The sequence below is a fragment of the Mytilus californianus genome, unplaced genomic scaffold, assembly GCF_021869535.1.
Source record: "Mytilus californianus isolate M0D057914Y unplaced genomic scaffold, xbMytCali1.0.p SCAF_2, whole genome shotgun sequence".
Taxonomy (NCBI): domain Eukaryota; kingdom Metazoa; phylum Mollusca; class Bivalvia; order Mytilida; family Mytilidae; genus Mytilus; species Mytilus californianus.
The window spans coordinates 110,924,745-110,941,126 of record NW_026262668.1 but is presented as its reverse complement, the minus strand read 5'-3'; the positions used below and the strand labels follow the sequence as shown (position 1 = coordinate 110,941,126).

Sequence of the window (16,382 nt, the reverse complement as noted above, 5' to 3'; positions counted from 1 at the left end):
GACGGACAGACAGAAAGATACCATAATACTGTCGTATAAAAACTCCTTGAAAGAAAAATGCCATAAAGCCCATCATACAACAGTAGGATCTGATTCTCTAATGACTTTAGATGTTGGTAAACTTTAAAATTATTTGTTAAAATTGTGTCCTTTGTAAGTATCAAAATCAGGCATAATTGGCATTTTCCATGCTGTCTCAATGGTTAAATAAAGATAAAATAAAAATAAATCTGAATATCAACCAAGAAAGAGTTGAGATAAGATCATAAATAGGATATTTCAGACACAAAAGGTCCTTATATATATATATGTCACAAAATAAACACATCCATTGCTTGACATATTGTTACACCTGAAGACTGTATGATGATTTCTAGATGTCTTTCCGATATCTGTGCTGTCAAGTTGATGTCTCATTGACATATAATCCACCTTTTTAAATATTCACATGAATGTTTTCCACAGATTCAGGAAATATATTATTTGATAAATAATTGTAATTTATATTGTAGTCCAGCAATTAATTATACATTTCACAATACCAAGTTGGTGACTCAATCACGTTGTGATCTCAGACCTGCTTATTAGCAAATATAAAATCAGGAAAGATAACATAATACAGTTAGTTGAATTACTATAATTTAATGTTATTCAGTATTTAAATGACAAAATACAAAATATAACTATAGATTCTTATAAATAACCAGAAATAAATAAAAGCTCATACACTCTGAAGCCTAAATATAACATCAGAAAATTCTACTAACCATAAGCTGCTGGATTGCCTTTTGTTTTAGGGTTCAAATTAGCTCTCAGTATGGCATTATTCAGGGCATTAATGTACACAGCCACAGAATGGTATCCTTTATGATTATATCTTGCCTGCAATAAAAAAAAACATGTGTAAAATAACGCCTTTAAAATAATTATATACATATTCTAAGAATTATATAGTCTGGTCAGAATGTTTCAATATTTACAAAAATTCAAATTCAAAACTGTTGCTTATTGTTAATATATCAATACTTTACTAAATAATAAATTTTCTGTAAGATATAATTTTTTTTACTTCAAGCCTTTTATTCAAACATCAGCTATATTCTCACCTGTGCTGCATTTTTAACAGCTACCTTCCTAAACAAAGTTGGAGACTTCTTTCCAAAATCTCTGGGGATGAAACTTCTGTTAGTTCCAAATGAAAAGGCACCATATCTGTCATATAAATGTTTTATTATAAATTGGATAACAATGAGCTATTCTTTCATGAACTGTTTGTATGATATCACTATTCTGTTTGTATGATATCACTTTTCTGTTTGTATGATATCACTATTCTGTTTGTATGATATCACTAATCTGTTTGTATGATATCACTAATCTGTTTGTATGATATCACTATTCTGTTTGTATGATATCACTATTCTGTTTGTATGATATCACTATTCTGTTTGTATGATATCACTGTTATGTTTGTATGATATCAGTATTCTGTTTGTATGATATCACTAATCTGTTTGTATGATATCACTGTTATGTTTGTATGATATCACTATTCTGTTTGTATGATATCACTGTTATGTTTGTATGATATCACTGTTATGTTTGTATGATATCAGTGTTCTGTTTGTATGATATCAGTGTTCTGTTTGTATGATATCAGTATTCTGTTTGTATGATATCAGTATTCTGTTTGTATGATATCACTGTTCTGTTTGTATGATATCAGTATTCTGTTTGTATGATATCAGTGTTCTGTTTCTGTTTGTATGATATCAGTGTTCTGTTTCTGTTTGTATGATATCAGTGTTCTGTTTTATGATATCACTATTCTGCTTGTATGATATCACTATTCTGTTTGTATGATATCAGTATTCTGTTTGAATGATATCAATATTCTGTTTGTATGATATCACTATTATGTTTGTATGATATCCATATTCTGTTTGTATGATATCATATCAATATTCTGTTTGTATGATATCAGTATTCTGTTTGTATGATATCAGTATTCTGTTTGTATGATATCACTAATCTGTTTGTATGATATCACTAATCTGTTTGTATGATATCACTATTCTGTTTGTATGATATCACTGTTATGTTTGTATGATATCACTGTTATGTTTGTATGATATCAGTTTTCTGTTAGTATGATATCACTAATCTGTTTGTATGATATCACTGTTATGTTTGTATGATATCAGTATTCTGTTTGTATGATATCACTATTCTGTTTGTATGATATCACTGTTCTGTTTGTATGATATCACTGTTATGTTTGTATGATATCACTATTCTGTTTGTATGATATCAGTAATCTGTTTGTATGATATCAGTGTTCTGTTTGTATGATATCAGTGTTCTGTTTGTATGATATCACTATTCTTTTTGTATGATATCACTGTTCTGTTTGTATGATATCACTGGTATGTTTGTATGATATCACTGTTATGTTTGTATGATATCACTATTCTGTTTGTATGATATCAGTAATCTGTTTGTATGATATCAGTGTTATGTTTGTATGATATCAGTGTTTTGTTTGTATGATATCAGTATTCTGTTTGTATGATATCAGTATTCTGTTTGTATGATATCAGTATTCTGTTTGTATGATATCACTGTTCTGTTTGTATGATAGCAGTATTCTGTTTGTATGATATCAGTATTCTGTTTGTATGATATCAGTGTTCTGTTTGTATGATATCAGTGTTCTGTTTTATGATATCACTATTCTGTTTGTATGATATCATATCAATATTCTGTTTGTATGATATCAGTATTCTGTTTGTATGATATCAGTATTCTGTTTGTATGATATCACTAATCTGTTTGTATGATATCACTAATCTGTTTGTATGATATCACTATTCTGTTTGTATGATATCACTGTTATGTTTGTATGATATCACTGTTATGTTTGTATGATATCAGTTTTCTGTTAGTATGATATCACTAATCTGTTTGTATGATATCACTGTTATGTTTGTATGATATCAGTATTCTGTTTGTATGATATCACTATTCTGTTTGTATGATATCACTGTTCTGTTTGTATGATATCACTGTTATGTTTGTATGATATCACTATTCTGTTTGTATGATATCAGTAATCTGTTTGTATGATATCAGTGTTCTGTTTGTATGATATCAGTATTCTGTTTGTATGATATCAGTATTCTGTTTGTATGATATCACTATTCTGTTTGTATGATATCACTGTTCTGTTTGTATGATATCACTGGTATGTTTGTATGATATCACTGTTATGTTTGTATGATATCACTATTCTGTTTGTATGATATCAGTAATCTGTTTGTATGATATCAGTGTTATGTTTGTATGATATCAGTGTTTTGTTTGTATGATAACAGTGTTCTGTTTGTATGATATCAGTATTCTGTTTGTATGATATCAGTATTCTGTTTGTATGATATCACTGTTATGTTTGTATGATAGCAGTATTCTGTTTGTATGATATCAGTATTCTGTTTGTATGATATCAGTGTTCTGTTTGTATGATATCAGTGTTCTGTTTTATGATATCACTATTCTGTTTGTATGATATCAGTATTCTGTTTGTATGATATCAGTATTCTGTTTGTATGATATCACTTTTCTGTTTGTATGATATCCATATTCTGTTTATATGATATCATATCAATATTCTGTCTGTATGATATCAGTATTCTGTTTGTATGATATCAGTATTCTGTTTGTATGATATCACTATTCTGTTTGTATGATATCCATATTCTGTTTGTATGATATCATATCAATATTCTGTTTGTATGATATCAGTACTCTGCTTAAATTTTATAACATTATACTTTATTGCTTGCTTAGATCTATGCTGATATCATATTCATATGTAATACATTTTTTCCATTGTGATTGTAAAAAATTCGAAAGGGTTCAACGGAACCCAGTGTCTCGCCTACTTTTGCTGTTAATCGCAGGCTCAACAAAAATGAGGAAAAAAATTAATAAAAATATTCCTCTCTATACTATCTTTTGATTGTAAGTAGCTTCTGTCCAAGTTTGGTAAAAATCCAGGATATTTTATGAATCTAATAAATGTTTTTACAAGAGTGCACACGCTGAAATGTCTCGCCTTCTTTACTAATCATTGATATTATGTTGATAGTCCTAAATATAAAGCTTTATTACAACTGTCACATAAACTTAACATTAACCAAGTAAACTAAACATTGACCAATGAACCATGAAAATGAGGTCAAGGTCAGATGAACCATGCTAGGCAGGCATGTACAGCTAACAATTCTTCCATACAACAAATAGAGTTGACCTATTGCTTATAGTTTAAGAAAAACAGACCAAAACACAAAAACTTAACACTGAGCAATGAACCTTGAAAATGAGGTCAAGGTCAAATAAAACCTGCGTGACTGACATATAGATCATAAAATATTTCCATACACCAAATATAGTTGAACTATTGCATATAGTATTAGAAAAAAAGACCAAAACTCAAAAACTTAACTTTGACCACTGAACCATGAAAATGAGGTCAAGGTAAGATGACACCTGCCAGCTAGACATGTACACCTTACAATCATTCCATACACCAAATATAGCTGACCTATTGCATGCAGTATTAGAAAAAAAGACCAAAACTCAAAAACTTAACTTTGACCACTGAACCATGAAAATGAGGTCAAGGTCAGATGACACCTGCCCGCTAGACATGTACACCTTACAATCATTCCATACACCAAATATAGTAGACCTATGGCATACAGTATAAGAAAAACAGACCAAAACACAATAAAATGCTCCGCAGGGCGCAGCTTGATACGACCGCAGAGGTCGAACCCTGAACAGTTGGGGCAAGTATGGACACAACATTCAAGCTTGATACAGCTCTGAATTTGGATTGTGATTAAATATTTGACACAGCATAGGTTTCTGACACAGAATGAATGTGGTCTAAGAACTTAAAAATTTTAAATTGGACATTCACCTATTATGGTCCAATATCCAAAATCTAAATACATGGTTAGATTCAGCATATCAAAGAACCCCAAGAATTCAATTTTTGATGAAATCAAACAAAGTTTAATTTTGGACCCTTTTGATCTCAATGTGGACAAAAATGATAACAGGGCCCAAAAATCAAAAATCTAAATACATGGTTAGATTCAGCATATCAAAGAACCCCATATATTCAATTTTTGTTGAAATCAAACAAAGTTTAATTTTGGACCCCGATTTGGACCAACCTGAAAACTGGGCCCATAATCAAAAATCTAAATACATGTTTAGATTCAGCATATCAAAGAACCCTAAAAATTCAATTTTTGTTAAAATCAAACTAAGTTTAATTTTGGACCCTTTGGACCTTTATGTAGACCAATTTGAAAACGGAACCAAAAATTAAGAATCTAAATACACGGTTAGATTTGGCATATCAAAGAACCCCAATAATTCAATTTTTGATGAAATCAAACAAAGTTTAATTTTGGACCCTTTGGACTTCAATGTGGACCAATTTAAAAACGGGGCCCAAAATCCAAAAACTTAATACACGGTTAGATTCAGCATATTACAGAACCCCATATATTCAATTTTTGTTGAAATCAAACAAAGTTTAATTTTGGACCCCGATTTGGACCAACTTGAAAACTGGGCCCATAATCAAAAATCTAAATACATGGTTGGATTCAGCATATCAAAGAACCCCATATATTCAATTTTTGTTGAAATCAAACAAAAGTTTAATTTTGGACCCCGATTTGGACCAACTTGAAAACTGGGCCCATAATCAAAAATCTAAATACATGGTTAGATTCAGCATATCAAAGAACCCCATATATTCAATTTTTGATGAAATCAAACAAAGTTTAATTTTGGACCCTTTTGATCTCAATGTGGACAAAGTTGATAACGGGGCCCAACAATCAAAAATCTAAATACATGGTTAGATTCAGCATATCAAAGAACCCCATATATTCAATTTTTGTTGAAATCAAACAAAGTTTAATTTTGGACCCCGATTTGGACCAACTTGAAAACTGGGCCCATAATCAAAAATCTAAATACATGGTTAGATTCAGCATATCAAAGAACCCCATATATTCAATTTTTGTTGAAATCAAACAAAGTTTAATTTTGGACCCCGATTTGGACCAACTTGAAAACTGGGCCCATAATCAAAAATCTAAATACATGATTAGATTCAGCATATCAAAGAACCCCATATATTCAATTTTTGCTAAAATCAAACAAAGTTTAATTTTGGACCCTTTGGACCTTTATGTAGACCAATTTGAAAACGGAACCAAAAATTAAGAATCTAAATACACGGTTAGATTCGGCATATCAAAGAACCCCAATAATTCAATTTTTGATGAAATCCAACAAAGTTAAATTTTGGACCCTTTGGACCTCAATGTGGACCAATTTAAAAACGGGGCCCAAAATCCAAAAACTTAATACACGGTTAGATTCAGCATATTAAAGAACCCCAAGAATTCAAGAATAAAACCCCATTGAAATTGATCAAGAAATAAGCAATTTATACGAAGTATCTTCTTTTGCACAATACTGTGCAATTGATTATTTCTTGCTATTGCGCAATACTGTACAATTGACAATTTCTTGCTATTGCGCAATATTGTGCTGTTGGATATTTCTTGCTATTGCGCAATACTGTGCAATTGAAGATTTCTTGCTATTGCGCAATACTGTGCAATTGAAGATTTCTTGCTATTGTGCAATACTGTGCAATTGAAAATTTCTTGCTATTGCACAATACTTATTATATAATAATTTACACATCCTGTTTGGTGTGTATCTCCTTCCATATCATTATTATTTACTTTTAAATATAAATCAGAAATAACCAACTTAAAATGGAAAATTTTAAAAGAAAAAAAAAAGGAAAAAAAGAAAAAAAAAAGAAAAAAAAAAATCCCCCCCCAAAATTTTTTGAACCCCCTTATGATTCATCACCCCCAAACTCAATCTCAGCCTTCCCTTTGTGGTATGGTACCTTGCAGTACAATTTCAGAGAGATCCATACACTTGAACACAAGTTATTGTCTGGAAACTAGAAAAATGCTTATTTTTGGCCCCTTTTGGGCCCCCAATTCCTAAACATTTCGGGCAATTACCCCCAAACTCAATTCCAGCTTTCCCTTTGTGATATGGAACCTTGTAGTACAATTTCAGAAATATCCAAACACTTACACACAAGTTATTGTCATGAAACTAGAAAAATGCTTGTTTTTTGCCCTTTTTTTGGCCCCTAATTCCTAACATTTTGAGGCAATTACCCCCAAAATCAATCCCAGCATTCCTTTTGTGATATGGAACCTTGTGGTACAATGTCAGAGAGATCCATACACTTACACACAAGTTATTGTCTGGAAGTTACAAAAATGCTTATTGTTGGCCCCTTTTTGGCCCCTAATTCCTTAACTGTTGGTACCATAACCCCCAAAATCAATCCCAACCTTCCTTTCATGGTATTGAACCTTATGGTAAAATTTCATGGAGATCCATTCACTTAAACTAAAGTTAGAGTGTGAAAACCAATGTGTCTTCGGACGACGCCAGACGACGCCGGACGACGACGACGACGACGACGACGACGACGACGACAACGACGACGACGACGACGACGACGACGCCAACGTCATACCAATATACGACCAAAAAATTTTCAATTTTTGCGGTCGTATAAAAACTTAACTATAAGCACTGAACCATGAAAATGAGGTCAAGGTCAGATGACACCTGCCAGTTGGACATGTACACCTTACAGTCCTTCCATACACCGAATATACTAGACCTATTGCTTATAGTATCTGAGATATGGACTTGACCACCAAAACTTAACCTTGTTCACTGATCCATGAAATGAGGTCGAGGTCAAGTGAAAACTGTCTGACGGGCATGAGGACCTTGCAAGGTACGCACATACCAAATATAGTTATCCTATTACTTATAATAAGAGAGAATTTAACATTACAAAAAATCTGAACTTTTTTTTCAAGTAGTCACTGAACCATGAAAATGAGGTCAAGGACATTGAACATGTGACTGATGGAAACTTCGTAACATGAGGCATCCATATACAAAGTATGAAGCATCCAGGTCTCCCATCTTCTAAAATATAAAGCTTTTAAGAAGTTAGCTAACGCCGCCGCCGCCGCCGCCGGATCGCTATCCCTATGTCGAGCTTTCTGCAACAAAAGTCGCAGGCTCGACAAAAATGGAATTTTATTTTTACAAAATTTACTTCTGGATACTGTCTTATGATCATAAACAAGCTTCTTTCCAAGTATGGTAGAAATCCAGGATAGTTTAAGAAAGTTATTAAAATTTCAAAAACTTTAACCACAGAGTGTATATTTGTGGATGCTGCTGCTGCCGACAGAATGTAGGATCGCTATGTCTTGCTTTTTCGACAAAAGTCGAAGTCTCGACAAAAAACCACATCATATTTCAAAACCATAACTTCTACCTTTAGTGTTAGTTTTAAAACATTTCCTCCAATACTGTGCATATTCAAATATAGGTTTTTACATATGATAATACAAAGTTAAGATTTTTAGGGCTAGTAGTCCTACTCCTTGTACAGAGGTAGTGAGATATTTTGTGTGAAACAAGACCTTGGTTGAACTACCATGAACTTTTAGACTCAAAGAACATAATTTATGTGCAAAATTTAACAAGAGGCTAAATAACAATGTGCTTTCTATGCAGCCCTTCAAACATACCTATGTAGTCTATACAAGGCATCCTGAGTATATAAGATGAATTCCTCTGTATTTGATCCAGTAATGTTCTGTATATAATCATGTGTGACTACCTGGAACTGTGGAGGCCTAGTATAAGTATCTTCAGAATCACATATGAATCCAGAAGAGTCTTTGGCACAACTGCATTGAGGGTAGTAGGGAATATGTGCTGGTTTGTGTGATGGAACTAAATAAAAAGTAAATAAAATCATGAATTTTTATAAATATTATCCTTATATTCATTTTATGGTACATAAAAACATTTTTGTCAGGAAATTATTCTTATCAAGAGTAATATGAAACTGTAAATTTGCATGGGGTTGTCTGTGAATTATGCAAGTTTTTATTACAGGCAGTTAAGGTCAGTTTGGTCATCTCGCGATCAGGGTCAAGATTAATTACCAGTATGATTGGTTAATGATATCTAATTGACCAATGAGGATTAGGTGCAGGTTATCTCTTCACATGCATTTAAATTAGCCAGCATTCTCGCAATTGCACTGAATGTTAGCGGAATCCATTTTTGTTTTCTCAAGAAAATTGAAGATTTTAAACTTCCAACCCACCTACTCCCTTGATTTTTTAACAGATATATATTTAAATGTATTATTTTTTAAATTAAAAATTTGGATTTTTATATGATAATGATTTCAATCTTTCATTTTACAATATTTGTATGTTTATTGAATTTTTGCAATTTGTTTATTGATGGTGGCGGTATTTATTCCCCACCTTTGCAAATTATTGTCATTTATTCAGTTTTGGTTCATTACATAATTGTTGATAACAGTCAGTTGTATTATGTTTTTATGGTTTCTGAATAAATGACCTTTATCGCAAATCCTGTGTAAGATATTCTGCAAATGAATTCGAATCTTTGGAGTATTTCCTTCTCACTTTATAAGTTAAAATGAAAAATTTGGCGGACAAAAATAATACTGCATCTATAAAACCCGGAAATCTTAAACAGAAAAGTATAGGATATAAATACTACGATAGCTGATAAATCAAAACTGGTCAGTGCAATTTCTCAACCCGCATTGCTTTTTGTTTATTTTACACATTATCAAGACAATATATATGTTCCAGTGAGCATAGGGAAGTAGAACATAAACGATATGAATGTGTAAATATATTTAATTTGAACATGTAATATCATTTTATCCTATTGTTTTAAACTTAAAATTGAGGACATGAGATAAAGGGTTCAAAGACATTATTATAGTATAAATATCTTAGTTTTATCATATATCATTATAAGTATATTTATTTTATCAATCATTTCCATTTCTTCATCAAAAGTTTTTCAATTTTTAATCTGAACTGTCTGCTTTTTTTCTGCTTCAACTGTATGAATCATTTATGAAGGCTAATATATAATAATAATAATAATAAATGTCTTAAAACCACAGAGATAGGACAGATTAAAACATGATTATAATTTTTTTCAGTGTAAAGTACCTTTTATCTTTGTAACATGTGATTTACTGTTAGTAACATCCTTTCCAACTATTGGTACTTGAGGCACGTAGGATTTCAGATGTATCCCCGACACAAATGCATCACCACATTCAGGAATGTAATATTTCCTCAAGAGATTAAAGTTTTCCATACTGACATTTATACTCTTGACATCATAATCAAATGTACTGTTATATGCAGATTTTAGCAGACAAATTGATCCAACACCTGAAGCTAATCGGAATGTATTTGCAAGAACATGTGGTCCTGCATCTGTATGTAATATATGTCCTGATTGGTTAAAGTTTTTAACATTCTCTATTGCAAATGGGATGAAGTTTCCCTTAGGCTGGGTAAGATTATAATACTGTGATGTGTCAAGCACTATTTGTGGTGCATCGTCTACTTTAGGAGCTGACAATGCTACTGTCATTGCTATGGAAACAAACAAAGCAGGGAGCAATATTTGTGAAAATAATCCTCTGCCATTTCGAGTTATATAGCGAAAGCGCTTAACAATCACTGCCCTGAACTGATTCAGTCGTAACCAATTTTTGGTAAGTTGATAACTTCCTTTCCCTTCAAACTGACGTAATTTTCCACCCAAAATATCTGAAAGATAAAATCAATATTTTAAAAAGCAGTGGACAAAAATCAATTCATGTAATATATGACTAATCATTTGAATTACTATAATATCATATCATTCAAAATCTGTGAGTTGTGAATTCATATCATGTGTTTCAATTATAAAAACAGGTATTGACCCGGTTTTACTACAAAAATGTATACTTATTGACCCAATATTCGTTTTAATTCATTAGTTTAAAATAGCTACTATTTGACTACAGGTTGATTAGGAAATCAGCCATTCAGTATTGAGCTTGTATATGACTTTGGTAAACTGTGATAAAAAATAGCAATAGCTAATAAGGTAAAAAGCAGACTATTTGACTTTGAAAATTTTAACAATGCTTATTTTGAAATATGCGTCCGAAGTCAATATTCTTTCTGTAGGCCCATAAAAAACACATATTAACCTAGTCGAAATACTATAATCTTATAATATTGTATTATTTTACTTTATGATCTGTTCTTTTAGAAATAATCATTATATATAGTTATATTTAAATTTTTAACATAAACAGTAAATTCAAGTGCTTGATTAATTTAAACACACACACATTTAGATGTATATGATGCAGGTTAATGAACATATATTATCAGCATCCATCATATTATCAATATACCAAAACAAGAGATATTGTGAGCTACTGCATTCAACAGACAGATTATACTAGGGACATATCTAAAAATGTTTCACACAGCAGTTATAATTGTTGAAGCTGGGTACTAATTATTGTTGTGACTTGTAATTAAAAAGAAATATTTTCAATTTTTTTTCACATATTAAGCTTTGCATTCAAAGGAAATACATCTGTTAATCAGGAAATAGACATGCAACAGATTTTCAATGTATCACAATCTTTTAATCTGATCTCAATGATGCATGGTACCAAATATGAAAAAGATGAGACTTGTCGAAAAAAACGTGCACAATTTTTTTTTTATCTGATCTGCACATTCAAAGAAAATTTAAGTATCTGCTTAAAAAAAGTAGATGTAAAACAGATCTGAAAATGGAACAAACAGTCAAATGATCATTGATTAAGTTTGAAATTATTATCAAGAATTTGCACTTACATATGCATTCCTGTCATGACAACTGAAAGTAGATATAACTTGATTTATTAATAGTATATATTCTTAATTTTATCTTTAAAAAAAAAGCTTTCTTTTCAACTGTAAATTAATAGATTTATTACCATTTTCTTCTTCCATATTAACTAGACGACTATATCCATCATTCCTTTGGCCTAATGGGGGCGTTAAATCCTCAGAAATATTACTATCACGTCTACTAAAATTTGATATATCACCCAGTTCTAGTTCACTATGGGGTTCTGATATGATCGAAGGCAACTCATTCCCTGTTTCATAATGTGTATCACTAGGTAGAGCTGTTTGTGGAGTATTAGTGACAGTTTCTTCTCTGGTTTCTTCTTTTCTAGCAGCTATGAAATAAATGTGATAAAATGAAGCTATATTTTTGGAATAATGGATAAGGAGTGTTTAGTATAGCTTATTGAATTAACTTTTGTCTAGAAATTCTAATGTAAGACTTTCTGATTAATCTTATTTCTAGGGGACTTCTCTAACCTTTTACATTTATTTACTGTATTATCTCGGTTACTGACATCAAATTTGTTTCATAAAATCTGTAGTTAGCATGAAACTAAAAAGTGTAAGTTGAGAAATATTGTATGCTTAAATTACCTTCCTCTTCAGCCATTTCAGTAACCTTCAGAAATACTTCTTCCAATGTCATATCCATAACACCATAACTAGATATATGCAAGTTATTTAAATTATCATCTAACATTGAAAATAACTTGTCAAAGTTTCCTTTCTTAGCTTCATCATAGGGTAAGATATAATGGAATTCTCTGTTGGATTCTGATTTGAGGTAAGCAGTTGTTACATATTTCTGAATAAATGATGTAACTTCTTCTATGTTACATTTACTGGATAAAGATTCTGTCTGGGTATCACTGGTGTCTGAAAGAATGTCTGAAAAATAAAAAAATTCTCTTTTACCATTTTGTTAACATAATGTTAAACTATGATTTCAAACTTTGCTTTATAACACAAACCCTTATTAAGTATTATAGATACAATGAATAAGTTTTGATTCTTGAAAAAGAAACCATGAGACCGGAGGACGAATGGTTTGTTTTTCATGAATCAATGCTTATCATTGTATCTCTAACTTAAACTATTGTGTTGGTGTCTTTTCATAATTAAAGCCTTTTCTTAATTAGAAGGTATTGTAAGTGAGTTTAAATAACCATGTTATCATGTTCAACGATGCATTTATAAAAATAAGTTTAGAGAAATACAAATATAACATAACACGTCTGTCTTTAAATTATCAGGCATCTAAATAATATCCATAATTTATAAAATAAGACATATTCGACCTGATTTCTGAGTATATATAATAAGTATGTTATGTTATCGCAATTTCTAGCAAGAAGCCTAATTCTAGGCACGTCACGATTTACTCTCATAGGGATTTGTGAATAAACATTTGTACAGATTAGCAGTAGAACAGAGAAACCATACTATATTTATAAAACAAAAATGGACAAATTGAATGTTATCATTTTCTTTTCAAATATGTGAAATAGCCAATAATAATCCATAAATAAACGGGAAAACCCGCTATTATTGCAAAAATATCCACAATAACATACATAATAATAATAAAATGTTTTCGCTGAGCGCAGCCTGATACGACCGCAGAGGTCGAACCCTGAACAGTTGGGGCAAGTTTGGGCACAATATTCAAGCTTGATACTGTCTGAATTTGGACTGTGATCAAATTTTTGACATAATATAGGTTTCTGACACAAAATAAATGTGGTCAAAGATCTTAAAAATCTATTGCGTAATACTGTGTGTGCTATTGCGCAATACTGAGCAGTTGAAGATTTCTTCTTGAAACTTTAAAAAAAATATATATATATATATTTTTTTAAAATATGAACCTCCCCCAAAAAATATTGGAAAAAAAAATTCCCCCCAAACTTTTTGTACCCCCCCCTTTGAGTAATTACCCCCAAACTCAATCCCAGCCTTCCCTTTGTGGTATGGAACCTTGTAATACAATTTTAGAGAGATCCATACACAAGTTTTTGTCTGGAAACTAGAAAAATGCTTGTTTTTGGCCCCTTTTTTGCCCCTAATTCATGCATGTTTAGGGCAATTACCCCCAAACTCAATCCCAGTCTTCCCTTTGTGATATAGAACCTTGTGGTACAATTTCAGAGAGATCCATACGCTTACACACAAGTTATTGTCAGGAAACTACAAAAATGCTTGTTTTTGGCCCCTAATTCCTAAACTGTTGGTACAATAACCCCCAACATTAATCCCAACCTTCCTTTTGTGGTATTGAACCTTCTTGTAAAATTTCATAGAGATCCATTCACTTAAACTAAAGTTATTGTCCGGAAACCAAATGTGTCTTGGGACGGCGACGACAACGCAGACGACGCCGACGACAACATCATAGCATTATACGAACCCAAAATTTTTTGATTTAATCTATGTTAACCTCCCGGCTACAAACTTATACTATACGATTGCCTATTATGTATATATAAAGGTACAAGCCTTGTGTGTCCATTGTACCGATGTGTATCATATGTTCATTTATATATATATATAATAGACATCTAAGTTGCAACCCATTGGTAGCCGAGAGGTTTTGTCGATGTGTTGCTGTCAGTCACACATAATAGATTTCAAGGAGGGGTTCGATTCCCAGTGAAGACATATAAAAATTACAAAAATTAAAGGTAAGTTTTTATATTAATTCCATTCGTGAACAGAAATCAGTAAATTAACTAATGCAAACTTAATAAAATAAGACACACAAAGGAAACAATTGAATATAATTTGGTGAGCTCATTTCAGCAACAGATTTAGGAAGCGTTGATTCTAGAAAAAGAATCCATGGTAAATGAATAGGCTGAGGTCACGACAATGGTTTAAGCCATCACAATGCACAGTATATATCTAGTGTTTCATCCCATTTTCTTGTCATACTATACAGGAAGCATCTGAAAAACTGCAGAATCACTGCATAAAGGATTTTACTCGAAACTTTTTTCAACTTAATTGATATAAACAGTTATGTTTCATTGCTACAGGATCTTAAAAAGACTGAAAATAAGTTTTCAACACACCATCTTGACTGGTATTATCCTGGTCTTCTGATTTCACCAAGTGTAGATGGTAACCTTCACCAAAAGTATTCTTCAGAAATATAGATGATCCACAACACTTTAACTGACCAGCCGATATAATAGCTATACGGTCTCCTAATATATCTGCTTCATCCATATGGTGAGTTGATAAGAGGATCGTCCTTCCTGAAATAAGAGTAAATTCAATTATTGAGAACTCATAAAACTCAAGCAATAAACTGTAAATTTCAGGTGCTGTGATTGGTAGTTAATTCATTATGGCATCCTATTATTGCCAGTTTCTTTGGCAACAATTCCATTGTAATCCTATGCCATCATAGACTGTTACACTTGAAACACAGAACAAACGGGTGAAACATACTTTTTGTTTGGTCTGTTTACTCATAGGTTGCAACATTTCTGGCATAAATATTGCTCTGCTTAGTCAATGACCTACTTTATTAAAAAAAGTTCATGCATCCTCTCTGAGATTTTTAATAGTTTGACAAAGATTTTAGTTTGAAAAAGAAAAAAAACCACAATACAAAGTTGTACATACTACTCAGATAGCCCTCCTTTGTTATCTTTCAAGAAGGCAATGTTCAGGGTGAAGATCAGCAATAAAAGTAACATTTATTATATATGTAAATAATGCTAGTTCATCATATGTTGTCTATTGAAAATTTTTCCTAACCACCATGAAAATAAGTATACTAATATATAATGAGAGGAAAACCAACAATGAAAAATTTCACTACAGCAAAGTTTCTTTATACCATGTTTATATTTAACAATGAGATCCCAGATAGCTCTCCTAGCATATGGATCAACTCCTGCTGTTGGTTCATCCAGTATTATAGTTCTAGATCCTCCTATAAAAGCTATGGCAACAGATAACTTTCTTTGCATCCCTCCTGACAGACAGTCTACTGTAGAGTTACATTTAGCTGATATATCTATGTCATTTATCAATCTACAAAATGTCAAATTAATACATTTATAAAATAATATCAAATAATTCATGCAGTTTTCTTTGTAAAACATAAATGAATTATTTGCAGATATTTTTAAAGGTCTTCCTTAATAGAATTTAATGTACCTAAAAGTAGAGCATTTCTGTTGAGTTGAAAATATTGCATTCTATACTTTCTCTTTAAAGCTTGGTAAGCACTAGAGAGGTTCTGATTAACACAATATTTCAATGCAAGCAAATGGGAGATAAACAGGGTGGCAGAAATTCACATTGCTTCCTTACTGAAACCATCAGCACTGCAGAAATTGATCTAAGTATCACCAATGAACAGTGCACCAATGTTGCTGAAATATTTGGTACTTTATT

General features: G+C 31.5%; 2 protein-coding genes across 8 annotated transcripts in view; one reads left to right on the top strand and one right to left on the bottom strand.

Moving 5' to 3' along the window:
* The window catches only part of LOC127728572 (uncharacterized), an 879,051-nt gene that overhangs the window by 157,938 nt on the left and 704,731 nt on the right, over window positions 1-16,382 (top strand). The window lies entirely within an intron of this gene.
* Window positions 1-16,382, bottom strand: part of LOC127728565 (ATP-binding cassette sub-family A member 2-like) — a 110,309-nt gene that overhangs the window by 30,641 nt on the left and 63,286 nt on the right. For both annotated transcript variants that reach the window (XM_052236031.1, XM_052236032.1), the window contains exons 27-34: window positions 15,820-16,016; window positions 15,044-15,229; window positions 12,567-12,860; window positions 12,056-12,304; window positions 10,230-10,841; window positions 8,748-8,955; window positions 1,107-1,212; window positions 768-882 (exon numbers count right to left, since the gene is read on the bottom strand). In XM_052236031.1, coding sequence (XP_052091991.1) covers window positions 768-882; window positions 1,107-1,212; window positions 8,748-8,955; window positions 10,230-10,841; window positions 12,056-12,304; window positions 12,567-12,860; window positions 15,044-15,229; window positions 15,820-16,016 — 1,967 coding nt within the window. The remainder of the gene's footprint in view (window positions 1-767; window positions 883-1,106; window positions 1,213-8,747; window positions 8,956-10,229; window positions 10,842-12,055; window positions 12,305-12,566; window positions 12,861-15,043; window positions 15,230-15,819; window positions 16,017-16,382) is intronic.